This window comes from Cydia pomonella, chromosome 24 (genome assembly GCF_033807575.1).
Source record: "Cydia pomonella isolate Wapato2018A chromosome 24, ilCydPomo1, whole genome shotgun sequence".
NCBI classification, from domain to species: domain Eukaryota; kingdom Metazoa; phylum Arthropoda; class Insecta; order Lepidoptera; family Tortricidae; genus Cydia; species Cydia pomonella.
The window spans coordinates 2,238,232-2,255,206 of NC_084726.1; the positions used below are offsets into that span (position 1 = coordinate 2,238,232).

General features: G+C 34.6%; 1 protein-coding gene across 3 annotated transcripts in view; it reads left to right on the top strand.

Moving 5' to 3' along the window:
- Window positions 1–16,975, top strand: part of LOC133531036 (irregular chiasm C-roughest protein-like) — a 216,689-nt gene that overhangs the window by 186,440 nt on the left and 13,274 nt on the right. Inside the window, exons 11-20 of one of the 3 annotated variants that reach the window (XM_061869123.1) lie at window positions 7,025–7,158; window positions 8,568–8,691; window positions 10,945–11,090; window positions 11,735–11,888; window positions 12,276–12,502; window positions 13,042–13,218; window positions 13,819–13,993; window positions 14,531–14,629; window positions 15,306–15,522; window positions 15,560–15,883. In XM_061869123.1, coding sequence (XP_061725107.1) covers window positions 7,025–7,158; window positions 8,568–8,691; window positions 10,945–11,090; window positions 11,735–11,888; window positions 12,276–12,502; window positions 13,042–13,218; window positions 13,819–13,993; window positions 14,531–14,629; window positions 15,306–15,502 — 1,433 coding nt within the window. In that variant the 3' untranslated portion in view covers window positions 15,503–15,522; window positions 15,560–15,883. Of the gene's footprint in view, window positions 1–7,024; window positions 7,159–8,567; window positions 8,692–10,944; window positions 11,091–11,734; window positions 11,889–12,275; window positions 12,503–13,041; window positions 13,219–13,818; window positions 13,994–14,530; window positions 14,630–15,305; window positions 15,523–15,559; window positions 15,884–16,975 lie in introns of those variants that run through there. The other 2 variants (XM_061869121.1, XM_061869122.1) reach the window with 2 other exon arrangements.

Sequence of the window (16,975 nt, forward strand, 5' to 3'; positions counted from 1 at the left end):
AGTAATTTTTTTTTCTAGATTTCATATAAATGGTTTATGTTTTTTAATAAAACTTTCCTCGTTGTTTTTCAAGTTAAAATTATATAAATGAATATTTTGAGTTTCAATCTCTCTAACTAGAAAACTTTTATTTTAGTAGGTGACATCTGTTTCAGTTTAGAATTTAGAATAAGTAGTAGCGAATGTTTAAAACCACAAAATTTAAATCTGTTAAACAATAAGGAACTAAAATGATTATTAAACCATGTGGTTTAACATTACATGTGTAATATCCAAATTTTATATTAAAGGAAAAAATGGAAAAAGTTACGCTTTCCACAGGACCTAAATCACATGCAATATTTCAAGAAAATAATAAAAAAATCTTTAATTTTCCCTTGATATTTTCTATGGGAGAGTAATTTTTTTTTCACGATTTCGGAGTTGGTCCCATAGTAAAAGTTGCACAGTATGACCTATATATTCGCCCTGTACATTATTGCAGGTAACTATATAGGCACCCTGTAAAAAGTTAAAAAACTGTTTTACCTGAACTGTGTACTTTTAACAGTCTCAAAACTAAAAAGCAGTATGTCAATGCTAAACTCATTTGAAGATACGGCTTTTCTACTCAGCAAGGTACCGTTTAACATAAAAACGGCGTAAACGCCGTAGATATTATATAGAATAGAATAGAATAGAATATTTTTTTATTCGTAGACACAAACAAGACACATTAAATTACATGATATAACAAAAACAAAGGAAGTATAAAGTGCCACGAAATGGCCTCATCTCAGCATGTTGCTGGTGGCTTCCAGCGCTGATCTTCCGATGAGACCATCAAGTGAGAAAAATCACGAAAGGTAACAGACAAGAAGGAAAAAGACAAAATAATATAGAGTGAACAAATTGAAAAATAGATAAAAGATAACGACTAAATTAAGTAAAGATTATTTTTATATCAAGCATCGTAAACATAACACTGTATCGGTCCGGTCCAACCATACCTTGGCTGAACATTACAGCTGCATACGCAACAAGCGCCAACGGTAGCTACACGAACTAAAAGGCAATGACAGACCAGACCAACATCGAGCGTCCATTTTATCAATTTACAAGATTTTTATATTATGAAAACAGCATCAGAGGAAGACGAATACTAACATACTAATACTCAAACATGTATGGCATAACAGGAGTGGTGAACTATTGCTCTGCAGAAGGAACAAAAAAACAAAAAAAAAAAAAAAAAAAAAAAAAAAATAAAAAAAAAAAAAAAAAAAAAATTTATGACCTTTTTTAAGTAAATTAATGGCAAAAGACTTACCCTCACGTATAAAATAGTGCATTGCCTTGCACTTTATGGGGATGTGTTGAACGTAATTAGGTACAGTTTAGAAGTTTATTAATATGTTTGATAAATAAAGACAATGTATTTACTAATGGCGTTATTTATAAACGCGTTACTGGCCTGAATTAGCTATGAATCGTTTGTCTCTATCCGTCATTTTGACTTATGTATTTGTAAGAAAGGGATAAAAACTAATTTAACTAAATCTGGCCCATAATGTTTTATGAATAATGAAGTAGAAGTTACAGCATTTTGAAGCTCCGTTTTTAGGGTTTCATAGTCACCTAGAAACCCTTATAGTTTCGCCATGTCCGTCTGTCCGTCCGTCCGCGGCTTTGCTCCATGATTATGATTGATCATGGTGATCGTTAGTGCTAGAAAGCTGCAATTTGGCAGGATTCATGCACGGCGACAGAACGGTAAAATAAAAACTATATTTTTTTAGGGTAGGTACGTCCCATTATTTTTTTTTAATTCGCTTTAATCAAATAGTGTGGGGTATCGTTGGATAGGTCTTTCAAAAGTAATAAGGTTCTCCATAAACCATTTTTTAATAAAGTTAGTATTTTGGGTCCAAAAATATGGAATAAATCGTAAAGCAAATATTTAATAAATACTTTCAATGAAAACTATAAAAAATATGATTGGCCCAGCCGTTTTTGAGTTATTGCAAAAAAAACTTTTCTTGTAAAAATACGTACAAAGCGCGGCGAAGCTACGCCTTAGGCAGTCTCTTACGTGAATGAATAACTCGCGAACGCGAAGCGGCGCGGCGCGGGTGAATTCAATCCTTTGATACTTATGGAAGTGTCCTAAGTGGCCGATCTCCGAATGCCGTTGGGCTGCCGCGTCGCATTCGCGAGTCATCGCTCACGTAAGCCGCTGCGTTAGTCTCTTAAACTTGTGTACATGGCGCTTAATAATAGCCTCCGTTTGGCCTGTTCTGACAGAATGGTAACTACGATATCCTACATTGAGCATAGCCCGACATGCTTTTGGCCGATTTTTTATTTAAAATTGAAGTAGATCACGCTCATGGTTACGGAACCCTCAAAAGCGTTTGACAAACTACGCATCTATAAGGACTATTTAGTCTGGTTTCCTCATTATGATTTTCTTCTACAGAAAGCTATTTGTAAATATCAAATGAATCTCAAGAAGAAAATCAAGAAGAGATGGAGCATGCATTCATGCATGATTTGTCTTAATGTAGTAGAGACTATGAGAGCATGCTAATATCATAAGTTTAATAGGTTATGTTGTTAAATTGTATAAAGAACTGAGCGCCTCTCGCCAATAAACGTTACAGTTTGGCGGGAATAAATATGTATTATATATAAGTTTTAATTTTAATATAAAAATTTAAAAAAAAATTGTAGAATAATGTCAAACGAAAATAATATGTTAAATGTCAAACAATAATAAGAATGTACTTAAAACTAAACTAAATTAAACGGAAAAATTGAATATTTACTGGACAAAATATGTCCAGTAAATATTCTATTATCGAATAGTATACTTTTTGTACCAATAACTAGTGCCTACGCCAAATCTTGGGATTAGTTGTCAGGCGGACCTCAGGCTCTGAGCCGTGGCAATATTCCGGAACGACGCTAGGAAGAAGAAATTATATTTCGTAAATAAGTAGAAACTTCATTGGCATGCTCGAACCTTGGGGTTAGAACTTTGAACCTGCCATCTTTAATTTACCGCCATGCCACCAACGCTTCTAAAAATCAACACAAATGCTTCATAAATCGTAAATCAAATCGGCCTTAAAATTTTATATGAGATGTATTCTGTAGAACTAGTTTTAAGATTGTTAGCTTAACGGTGTCTTGACGTGAAACATGTATTTCATACAATTTTTATTTTTCATTCTTTGACGTTTGGAGAACCTTTACACCTCCAAATCTTATTAATGTCATTATTATTGTGTATTATTATCTTTCTCAGACCGTGGAGACCTTATACATCTCCAAACTTAATAAGCGTGGAGACTATACGTCTCTGTCATATTGTATAGTATACTTGACTTGGTACATACTAGTTATGTATTCTGTAGCATTAGTTTATGAGACTGCTCGCTTAACAGTCCAGACCAGACACGATTTATTTATTCAGTATAAATTTTATTTTGACACTTGGAGAGACTTTACACCTCCAAATCGTATTAGTATTAGTACTCTGACATTGGGGACCTTTTACATCTCCAGATTTAATGCATTTTTAACCATAGAGACTATACATTTCTATTGTATTGTAGTAATTATTTATTTTAAGATTATTATAATGTAATGTTTACCCAGATATTGGCTGTTGTATTTATAAATAAATGTTGTTATGTATTTTTCATGTCACTATATGATGTTACTATAAATGTTGTATTGACTTGTAAAAGAGCTCTTGAGGCCTACTTACAGATTTTTTTTTTTGAATTTTGATATAAACCAAAACAGCGATATATAAATCTAACGATTTTAATCAGAGATAATCTTATTAAGTCTTAACAAGCGATATTTCAATATTCTAATAAGGTCTAGACACCTTGATCTCATTAGCTAGGCAATTATTCCAAATTCCAAATTATACACGCATTTAAGCAATCAAGTCCAAATTACGGATGAAAATTCCGGAAAAAAAGAAATGTTTTTTTCGGGAATATTATCAAATTTTGTTATTTTAGATTTTTTCCTGTTTTATTCAGAAAAATAAATACGTCATACACAATGCCACTGATGGGTGATGACAGTGTCAAATACCTATATAAAATGTCAGAAACTAACACATTAGAGGTGCAACCTTAACCTCCCTGTTTAAATTCCTAATTAAGTACATAATTGCAAAATACAGAAGTTTAAAAAAAAAACTTGTTTTGTACAAGCTTTTATTGAACTTGCCCTGTTAGTATGTATGGGACAAATTTTGCAAGTTAAATTTGACCTGTTTCCGATGAAGCTGAAAATTTGCATACATATGTAAGTTGGGTGACAATGCAATATTATGGTACCATCAAGCTGATCTGATGATGGAGACAGGAGGTAGCCATAGGAACTCTGTGATAAAACAACGGAACCTAATTGTGTTTGGGGTTTTTGGAATTGTCTCGATGAGTATTAGTTGCCTGTGGAAAAAAAGTACAGTCAGCGATAAAAGATTCTACCAAAAATGAAATTTTTGCCAAAAACTTATTTCGGCTTTATTCGTTTTTTGCGAAAGAAACTTGAAAAATACGGGCCGTTTGGAAAATTTCCCGTATTTTTTCGAATTTTTTCAACGCTAGTCCAGATACAGATAAAGATAAAGATAGTTTATTATTCAAGTAGGCATATTACAATGCGCTTATGAACGTCAAATACAGCTACACCGGCTCTAACCCTACACCTCTGACCCGAGAAGATTTAAATCCCCCCTTAATTGGAGGAGGGTATCCCAATATGGACCGGCAAGAAACTCGGCGGGACACACCTTTTCAAAACATTACATCTTATAATTAACATGCATTAAATAAATAAAAAAATACAATTTAGATTACTATAGAAATCATGCAAATACATACAGTAGCTACTTTTCTTAATAGAAATTTGTCAAAAAAATATATGTACATATCAAACCATTCACCATAGCTCTTTCAGAAAACATCAAATTCTCACAAAAGGTAAAGAAAAATAAAATTAATAAAGAAATGAGAATATTAATAAAACACTAATATGAACTTTAACAAATTTAACACATTATTATCGACCGGTCTGGCCTTGTGGGTGACCCTGCCTATGACGCCGATAGTTCTGTGTTCAAATCCTGGTATGGGCATTCATTTGTGTGATGAGCACGGATATTTGTTCCTGAGTCTTGGGTGTTTCTATGTATTTAAGTATTTATATATCACATATATTATATCGTTGTCTGAGTACCCACAACAAGCCTTCTTGAGCTTTCTGTGGGACTTAGTCAATTTGCGTAATAATGTCCTATAATATTTATTTATTATTAGAAACTGGGACTTAATCACGTAGGTACCTGTAAAACGGTAAGTTTTTTTCAAAAACGTCACTCTTAACGCTGACATATCCGATCATATCGTTTCTAAACGAGCCCTCGTTCGAGCGCCATCTTGATATTTAGCCTCGTGATTAATTCCTTTGTTATTTACTCATAAATATTATTTAAAGTGTAATATCGATAGCTTATTACTCAGTAAACTAATGTGGTAGTGTGCAGTGAATGGAGAATTAACCTTGAAACGCATTTAACCACCATTTCAGAGTCAACGGCCGGTAGTCCACGTATTACTGCGTCCAGCTATCAGTTTACAAGAGTTAATAAAATCACCGTACACTGTCTTGTACTATCCGTACAATCTTAGTCGTATTTAAAGCTCCTAATACCTTAATACTGGCGAAATATTCTCATTGAATTGAAGCAATAATTTGTTTGTTTGTTTTATCAATACTAACATAGTGATAAGTAATATTGTACCTAACGTATGGATCTGTGATGTCTGAAATAAAGTCTTAATAATAATTATAAAATAATAAATTAATGTACTAATATTTGACGTACATATCTTAAAATTGTGAAATTTTAAATAAGTGTACTTAAGGCTACATCTGCAGAATAACCATTGCAGTTAAGGAAGTAGGAATAATGAGAATAACAACAGTTAGTCACGGAACATTCGTGTCAGAGCTAAATTGCAACAGCTAACGACTGGACTTTAGTTTTTCGCTTTGTTTTTATATCTGTGGTATCTTTACTGTAAGTTGCTAACAGCAAATTTCACAGCTAATAGAGTTTTGGACAATACCACTGAATAAGTAAAAGTATTTCGTATACATTGGACACGTTGCACCTGCCTCAAATGGCATCACCCCACAACGTATTTTGACCGAAATTGGACCGAATCTCAGTTTGGTATGTAACGCAAAGATATAACGTTCACAATACTTGTGTATTGTGCCATATATGAATACTTTGTAACAGTGTACTGCCTTTTCGCCGAAGTTTTATTGACCGAATTTCACTTGTCAACTAAACTTTTCGCAGAATGATTTACTTTGGTAACCAACATTTGGAAAATTTTCATTATGACAACGTTTTACTTGGTAGAATAATTGTTAACTAGATTATTCTTATGACATACAACATTTGGAATATATTTCTTTCGCCAAATCATTCATTTGGCTAAAAAAGATTTATACGATAGCTTATAGTCTTTTGACAGAGACAAGATAGGTGTGACGACGAGCGAAGTGAGGAGAAGCGTGTTAGGTGAACTGCGACCTAACAGCGACAGCGATAGAACCGTCTTTTTTTATTATTATTAAAGAACCCTGTGTAACACGTTGGAAATAGCAGAAGTATCAGATTTTTCTTACTAAAACAATTAAGAATCCTTTCCTAACACGTAACTTGAATGACGTATTTTCTTTCTTGCTCACACACTGTGTTAAAAACTTGCACTGAACTTTAAACCTCAGTTCAGGCAATAACGAATAGAAGTTGAGTTATGTTAAAGCAGGTCTCAGTTCCGTCCATTTTGTTCAGCGGTTAGACCTCTGGTCATGATAAATCATCGTGTGTCCATAAGATGGCACTGAATATTAAAGAAACGCGAGTTTGTATAGATTTGTCAATCTCCTTATTTTATTCCTCAATAAGTATGTAATCTAAATCTAGCATTTTCCACAGACGGCCCCACATTCCGCCAAAGACCAAGAGACGTGGAAGCAGAAACTAGTTCCTCGGCCACTTTGACCTGCCTCGTAGATGGGTACCCAACTCCGAAGATAGAGTGGGTTGTGTATAGAGGAGAACATGTCGTGGTGAGTAGAATTTTATTAAAACATTTTACTATATGATCCATCCATCAGATTTGTGTGAAAGACGTATCTGTTGTACAAATCTGTCTGGGAATTAGGCAAAGATAGTGCCTGTTGAAGATTTGTCTGATCGAAATTATACGCAGAATTTTTAAAATGATATTTGGATGCAACGCGTGTAGCACACTTGCGTCGTCACATCTCCACCGAACCTTCGTGAGAGCAGCGGCGGCGGCAGAGGCGGTAGGGAATGCCAACGTCGGAAAATTCCGGGGTCTCGAGCTCAACGTTGAGTATAATTTTATTCCATTCGACTTTGAGACTCTTGGTCCGTGGGGCTCTGGCATGCTCGGAGTCTCTTTAAAAAGCTGCCCAAGAGACTCAGAAACACTAAAGGAGATCGAAGAGCTGGCAGCTTCCTCGGTCAACGTATCAGCCTAACAAGTCTTCGTTACTACCGCAGGGACCATTTTTAGTTTTATTTTAATTTAGTCATATTTTAGTTTGGTTATGTTTTTTTTAATGAATATAAATCGTGTCATTCACGATGACGCGCAGTTTTGTCAAATATTACTTTTAATAGGGCGATAAATAGAGCCAAACCACGCGTCTTCGTAAATGAAACAATGTATGAAGCCAATTCAAAATATTTTTTTTAAATTAATGTTATTGTTGTTATATTTTTTTTTCATTGCGTTGTATAACACTGTAATAGTGATATACGTATAAAAATAAATTATTAACAAAAGGAATATCTTGATTAGTATGGTCAGACATAGAAAAAATATCGGAGCAGGAACAGGAAAATGGCTACACTTCATTTAAAAAAACTTCTTAAAATACGTTTCAAACCATTATTCTAACAAATCTCATTTAATAAAAGTTTATATCTATTATATATTTCCTTAACTACGTAACAAAACAAGGGTTCTAATCTTGAGTATTCTTACAGAGCGGATGAATCTTCTAATCTTACTGTCACAGTGAACGTGGCCTACAGCAGGCCCCTAAAATTTGCAAATTAAAAAATGTGCGTTCTAGCGTCGGTAATCTCAGTAAAAAAAAACCTGTTAATCAAAAAAAATAAATTTTTTTTTATACATATTTGCATTATTTTTCACAAATTATTATTAACTTAAACGGGACTTACTTGCGCGTATAATAAAGCTTTTAAATTACATGACAATGTCTTCCTGGACTCTGAGATGGCTTAAGTTGACACGCGACACGCGAGTTTTTTTAACTACCCGCACCTGATCTTGTCTATCCATTTGAACGTTTTACACACTAGGGCTGTCAGTCGGTGCACACACACCTGTAACGTTGTACGGTTTTAAAAGCTTAGTTATACGCAATTCAGTCCCGTTCAAGTAAATAACAATACGGCTAGTTAATTTCCAATATTGTTACAGATCGCGGGTAAATCACCTAATCTCACTGTCACAGTGAATGCCGCTACAGCAGGCCAGTATTGGTGTAAGGCTAGTACGGATGGATATCAGTCTATTGAAGCTCCTGCTATGGTTTATGTTAGAGGTAAGATTTTTTCGGTTTAAGTAGGTATGCAATATACCTTGTAGCAGTTTAAGGTTTCAGTAAACTTCTTCTTCTTCTTTTCCTAGCCTCAATGCTTAATCCCATCATTTGGGGTCGGCTCTCCTAGTAATTCTTCGCCAGGACTGTCTGTCCCGGGTCGTGCGTGCTGGTGTTTTTGCCGGCGTTAAGCCCCAATTTATAGTGGCCTTCCATGTTTATCGGGGACTTCCTCGCTACGTCGACGGTGGTGGGTATATGTGCAGCACTTTCTGTGTCATATTGTCAGGTTGTCGCTGCACGATGTGACCATACTCTCTAAGTCGGGTTTCTTCCAGTTTGTCAGGGATAAGTTTTATTCTGAAGCTGTCTCGTATACGTTTCGTAATGTCATATCACTTGCCCAACATTATTTCCACTTAAATAAATAAATAAACCTAAAAGTAGGACAAACTGCTACGTTGTTACCCGACGTTTTACACATCACTCTGCTGACTGGCTCGTGTTTTTATTGAATTACGTTAACTTCGGGGTATCGGTAAGTAAGTTTAAGGAAACTATATGGCATAGTAAATTAAAAAGAAAAACCTAAAAAATATTTTTATAAAAAGTAATTAAATGTTGCATATAGCGTTGTTATAACACGGGCATTACTTTTAACTCAACGAAACAATTGAATACTTTGACATATCAACGTCATTTTGAACATCAATCGTCCAAGATAGTATTTACGTTTATTTGCAATCAATGTGTAAACAGGCTCCAAGCCACGTGTACACGCTCGCACGGGCCTTATAAGATAAAAATTAAATATTGATTATTTCCGAAATGGAGTTAATTAGAATACCGTACTTTAAGAAAGTTACTTAATTTAAGCTCAGGGATGCACCCTTGAAATTAACGGATATAATAAAAACACGGTGTATTGCTAGCTACTAGCTACAGTACTGTGGCTTGTCTGTTATCGTCTAAGACAGTAAAATGTTTAGAAAAGTATCAAGCGGCAAATGTGATACAAATTTTACTAATGGCGAAGATTATGAAACAACAATTTGTAATACTTTAACTGACCATTTTAACATCGCACAAATTAAAAGTAATAGTGTGATTGATTGTGAGCGACATCAAAACGAGATCAATGTGTCTAATACTTGAATGCAGTTTTTGACAAGAAAATTGAACTTTATTAGATTTTCACTTACCCAGTTTGTTTCTTACCTAGAAATAGGCAATACTCGTTCTATTAATATATTATTCACTGTGTTTTTAGTCGAATAAGTCTAACTTGTTAAGATGTATAATATCTATAACTAGTCTAAGCTGGTATAAAACACAGAAAGACAAAGTTCGTCAGCGACTTATTCTAAACTTACGTCAGCTTTATATATAAGCTATTTTAATACAAAATGGATTTAACATGCATCCTTGACTACAAAGGCGTCTTATACCAAATGCAACATGCAAAGCCCCAATAGCTTGTCTAATCTATCCCACTTCTGAACTTTCGTTCATACATCGACCGATCAATTTGCCATAATTTAGTATTCTGTGCGAGGCATATGCGTTAGTATGCATGAAGTTTGAGTCTTTTCAACAGTTTGAAAACTTCGAGAAAAGTTTGTCATGCTAGTTTTAATATTAAAGTGGTAAGAGTGTTTTAGAAGTTTATTTTTGAAGGCGTGTTGGTATTAAGAAAATTTAAAATATTTTAACAAATAAGGCCTAATCATCGCTATTGGCGACATGTTTAGAACCCATCGGGGGTCCTTCCTCAGGCTTAAATGTTAATTCCGATTTAGAACATATGATGAGAAATATTTAAAAATTGAGTTTTAAAACTTTTGGAACAAACAGTTTGTGATGAAAAGTATTCTACTCGTACACGATACTTGTTTAAATTTCTGGCAGAAGCTCCCAATTTGGCGATATCTATTTGTATTTTAAGACCCATGACTTTTTTAAATACAAATCCATGCCGCTATAATAAATAACCGCCTCTTGCTTAAGAAAGTCACAGGTATTTTAAAAAATTAAGAAAAATGGCCCGATTCTAAGTTACGTCAAATTTTAGGTCTAGATATATGCATCGGATATGTCAGTATCAAAAGTGAAGTATTGTTCTATATCGTACTAGACCGCATATCTGACGTACCATAAAGATCGAATCTGGTCGATATTCTAATCCTCATCTTAAATATTTGTAGATAAGCTTTTAGTTAAATCCTACTGTAATTTCAACAACTACTTTTTCCAAAGGTCCGCCGAAAATAATGTCAAACCAAACACAATACGGCGTAGAGGGAGACAGCGTGAGGATAGAATGTATCTCCTTCTCTGTCCCGAAGCCCGATTACGTGCTCTGGTCGTTCGGAGGGAATGAAATTAACTCATTCTATAACCAGGTAACTTAAGGTTTAAGTCTTAGGGACTGTTACGGGGTTTTGAATAGAGGCAGTTTATACAAGTCGTTTGTATGCAAAAGGGGAAAATGCTTTTTGAGTTTATGCTAAGCGACATTTAATGTAATGTAGGGTCAGTTACTAGTGTTACTACCGAGGCTTAGAGGCAGTTCAACAACTTTAAGTACTACCTATATTAATTTATTATTGTTCTTGAAGGTGATCATGCTTTTGAAGCTGAACTACCTGGGTTAAGATCCCGATATGACATTTTTTGTGTGATTATCACGATTATTCTTAACTTATATTTTTTTCTTTGCGAAACTTACTAACTATGTATGTATTTTTTTATAGTAAATATGTGTATATTTGTTTCTTAGTCATGGGTATTTTCTATGTATTTAAGTTTTTATATATATTTATATATTATATTTATCATTGTCTAAGTACCCACAACACTAGCCTTATTGAAGTTATTGAGCTTACTGTGAGATTTAGTCAATTTGTGGAATAATATCCTATAAGATATTTATTATTTATGTATTTATATCGTCGTCAAGTCAATCTGTTTATAGTTGTCCCCAAGTATCAATGTATTTTGTTGTATTTTCAAAATAAAGTCCGTCTTAATAAATTTCATGTTTTAGGAATACGCATTTTTAGAAGAAACCTTAACAGATGGGAAGACGAAGTCAACTCTAATAATAAGAGAGAGCGATGCAAGGCATTTTGGTACTTACAACTGTAGTGTTTCCAATTTGTACGGCTCGGATAGTATTGAAATACGACTTATACCTGACAGTAAGTATTAAGGGAAAAAAAATGTTGTACAAAATACTGAAGCTTTTTATCGACTCATTAAGTTGATGGCACTTTTAGTTTTGATAATAAAGTACAGATTGACAAATTAAGTGCTTTACAACTTGATTACCGTATGTAACTACACTCAAAAACTATTGAAACGCGAAATTTAGTTAAGAAAGAATCACATAAAGTTGTTGAAGAAAATATTCCGATTGCAAATAAATTCTGAAAACCTAGGTATTATTTTAATGATGCTATAAAGCCACTTTTTATAACTTAGTTCGACGGACGAAAAAATACTTTTTTCTCCATGCATGAATGATCCCAAAAATCTATTTTATCTTATGACTGATTTTTCCTCTCTAATTTGTTTTTTTTTTTCAGAATCTCTCCCCCTGATCCTCATAATAAGCAGCGGTTCCTCAGCCATCATAGTCATCCTAATAATCATGCTGATCGTTATGCTGTGTCATCGCAAGAGAGACGTGGACAAGAAGCCAGACATCACTAATATCAAAGCTAGTGTCGACCCATTTAAGGATAGCGATAGGAGTTCTAATATCAGTGATTTGAAGATGGAGTTACGGCAGGTTGAGGGGAGCTGTGAAATGGTAAGCATAATGGCGTTATTCATAAACATCTGTTAAAAAGCTGATAACACGTTTGTCCGCTAAAGAAAAAATATTACTTTCATGAATAAGGAGGTAAGAAAAATGACAGTAGTCCAACTGGCTGTGATAAGCAAGTAGCTCATCGACTCAAAATGAGACGGGTTAACGAGACTGCGCAACATTTTTTGGCCCCTTGCTACTTCTCACTAATTGTTGACTCAGTGTTCGCGCAGATCTGCATCTATCATATCGCTACGTTGAGCCATGATGATGAGGTGACTCAAAGACATACAAAACACTCGCCCAAAAAAAAATCTTATCACTATGAGAGGATTTTTTTGAAGCGAGTGTTTATCTTATAAATATTACCTATTCATTGTTAACTGATTGCTATCTCCAAACTAGGTATGCTACACTAAGTTCAATGATATTGCCACCAATGAATAGTCAATATGAACCATTGAATTAAACCATTTCCTTTAACAATGGTCCAAGGGTAGCAATGTTTAAGAAAGAATTAACCTTTAAAATGTTCACAGGACGCATCAAACGGATCTGACACAGAGTTCCATTCAAACCTCCAGCTGACAACAAACCTAGGTCTACCGCTGGCCGGCCCAGTGTCTATACCAGATCCTGGTATTGATAATGAGTTGATGAAGTACCAGCGATATAGTGGAGACTTCAATCAGGCCATCAGCCATTTGAATTTCAAGGTAACATTTTAAAGAACATCAAATATATATCCTGGTCCTGAGCTGGTTACACCCTAAAAGATCCCGGATTCCACTTTTTGAATCCTGGTGCCAAGAATTGGTACAGACATTGGATTTTACAAAAAAAAAACTATCATCTGTCATTCTTTCCTTACGCGGAAGAGGCTTTATCGGGATTAGTTCGATGATCATAAGATCCAATATATTCACTGGTACAACCTACATACCTACCTACTCTCTACTGTTGCTATTATTTTCATTCCGTCTTCTAATCTATTTAAATGTTTATCTTGGATGAATTCTCATTTGCTGCTATAGAGCCCATGTGACCATGGGCTCTTTGATGTCGCAAGGTATTTGGTATAATGTTTGGTGAAACCATTTTCACCTTGTAGGGTCAGCAATGCGCATGCAACTTTACTAGAGTTGCAAGCATTAACTGCAATGGCTGTTTAACATCAATTCAGGCGGGCCATACGCTTGTTTGTCTAATTTTCTAATTTTCATGTCATCCCTCGCAATGCTCCGCAAATTTTAGACCTTAATCTTTTTCTGAGTGGAATCCTTCTACACAGTCATTAATTTTGATTTTTCTTCCAGGGTGGACAGAGTAACGGCTACGTACCATACGTAGACTATTCCAGAGACTACGCTCCTCCCCAGCCTGACAGTCTGACAGGATCGTTCTCTAGAAGTACAGAATACCCAGCCCAGTGCGGGTCTTTAAACAGGCAAGCTAGCTGCGGAAGGTTGGGAGGGCTAGTTGGGCCTGATGGTAAGTTTTACACTTAACTTCTTAACTTACGGGTATGACTTCCGAAAAACGGTATTAAAGATTTCAATTAAGAATTTGACTTTGATCGTTTTTGCTGATCCAGACAGTGGAAAGCAAGGGATCAACATTATACAACTTGGAGAAAACCTTTCAAAAGGTTGATGGAAAATCGGTTTGAATGAGCTTGAATTTGAAAATATGAATCTGTACCTACATATATTTATTGACCAGTCAAAGTTAGAAATGGGACATTCTTTTCTATTTGTTTATGGTACTTATTTTGTACAATCATTTATATCTTCAATTTCTTTTGGAGATTCCTAAATTTAAATTTCCTAAAATGATTATGATACGGAAGTAACAATTGGTCCTTTTTTTTAATTTCCTAATATAAAGTAGATAACGTTTTTAAGTATTGGAACCCCAAAAACATCCGACACCAAAAACTGTACAATCACTCTAACACAAAGGCGTGTTCGAGATTATCAATGAAGATTTCTCAATGTGTTTTAATTTAAAAGACGTTTTTATCAACAGTTATCCCGATGGCTAATCAAGGAGCTTTAAGCGGCGGCGTGGACGTCAGATACGCCGCGACATACGGCAATCCGTATTTAAGAGGGAGCGGCCCCATTTGTAAGTATACATCTAACCCTTTTACAAGCTTTTATTTAACTTGTACTGTTAGTATGTATGTTAGTTAGTGTGGGTCAAATGTTGGAAGCTAAATTTGACCCACTTCCAGATTTCCGATTGAGCTGAAATTTTGCAAACGTATGTAAATCGGACGACAATGCAATATTATGATGACATGGAGCTGATTTGTTGATTGTGACAGGAGGTGATCATGGGAACTCTGTGATAAAACAACGCAAACGAATTGTGTTTGGGGTTGGTAGAATTGTCTCGAGTATTAGTTGCCTGTGGAAAGTACAGTTAGCGATAAAAGCTTGTATCATAAATGAAATGTTTGCCAAAAACTTATTATATCAAAAATTCTGTGAGACATACACAAGAGAATGGAGATTAGAACGGGTCACTCAAGTATTTTAAGTCGAAAATTTGCTTGACATATTCCGCTCCATAACGAGAAGCTTCAATAAGAGCCGCACGCATTGTCGAACCGACGCTGAAAACTTCAGTCCGTTTTAAAACTTATATGTATTTATTTATTGCCTTATGCATAAAACTTGAAAACCTGTGTTAACATCTAGCTGTCCAATACAGACAGTAACTTGACTTTAAAATTATATCAAAACTGTAATTAGGTATATACATATTATAAATTAACCTTCAAATAATTATTCAACAGCATACGTCCCGCAAGTGAACACAGCCAATCCGGCCGCAACCCCCGCACCGCCGCCATACTACTCCGTTAGGAATAACTTACCCTTACCTGGTAAGTTCATAATAATTATTATAAAATTATCCAACAGCATACGTCCCGCAAGTGAACACAGCCAATCCGGCCGCAACCCCCGCACCGCCGCCATACTACTCCGTTAGGAATAACTTACACTTACCTGGTAAGTTCATTATTATTATTATAAAATTATCCAACAGCATACGTCCCGCAAGTGAACACAGCCAATATGGCCGCAACTCCCGCCACCTGGTAAACACAAAACTAATCTACTGTTCTTCAATTCTTTGATTCAGAGCATTTGTATTAAAAGTTATGTGTTTAATGCAGTAAATTTTTGTAGTGATAAAAAATCATGGGTTGTGGTGCATAGAGCAGAAAAAATCGATGTCGAAAAAAAGCAAGAAAATCAGTAAAAATTCGATCACCACGCTTAATTATCATATTTAATATGTGTATTATACAGACAAGAGATTATGAGTAAAATAGTCCCCTGATTTTCATAGGTAATTACATTTTGTTTCTCAAAAAAAGTATGAAACTGTTTATTTTGTTTTCAAAATTAAGCTCTCAGAATTTTAAGTACAAATAGCAAAAAATAATAAATTCTAAAACTAAACAAGGCATCGTATTTTAATTTCCATTTATATACTTTATTACAACCTCACAAAAAAAATTTCACTATCATTGACAAAATTGGTTTGCCACAATATAAGTTTTAAGTTAGTCGACCCTCTGCTAAATTATAGTAACAACCCGTATGGTACCGTTAGGACTAATTTACCTCAGGTAACTTCCCAACTATTTTATTGGGGTCAATTGAGATACCTTAAGCTTAAATGGTGTCCTGGGCTCAAATGATGTATGTTATTAGTGCGTCGGTAACCTCAGAGCAATTGGTTGGAAAGAGTTAAAAAAAATAGGTACAGATAATTTCAAGGACTCTGTTGTTATATTTAGCAGCGACATCTATGTTTTTGTTTTAAATAAAGAATTCAAATTCATTAAAATTATTTAGTAGAAGATACGTTAAAAGGAATTTCTACCCTCATCTGTTGTATTTGTGATAAGAAATTAATAATCAATAACATTCACATTGCAAATAGGTTGCCTAGTAAAATTGCGTACGAAAGTAAAGTACAATGATAAAGCTTGTATTAAAAGTGTTTTTTTTGTTAAAAAACTTATTTACCGTAAATAAGCACGGTAATGGAGACCACTAAACAAAACCAGAAAAAATTAATTAGAGTTTTGATGAAAACGGAGGCCGTAGGCCAGATCGCAATCGTTTTTCAACGAGCTGAGAAATTAGATATCAACAATGATATTTTTGTCAAAACTTAATTTAATATGCTAAAAATGTTTATTCTACCGTGTATTTGACGACCTGTCTGGCCTAGTGGGTAGTGCCTATGAAGCCGATGATCCCGGGTTCAAGTCCTGGTAAGGGTATTTATTCGTGTGATGTGCACGGATATTTGTTCCTGAGTCATGGCTGTTTTCTAATTATTTAAGTATTTATAAATTATATATATCGTTATCTAAGAGCCCTATAGAGCTTACTGAAGGATTTAGTCAATTTGTGTAATAATGTCCTATAATTTTTATTTATTATT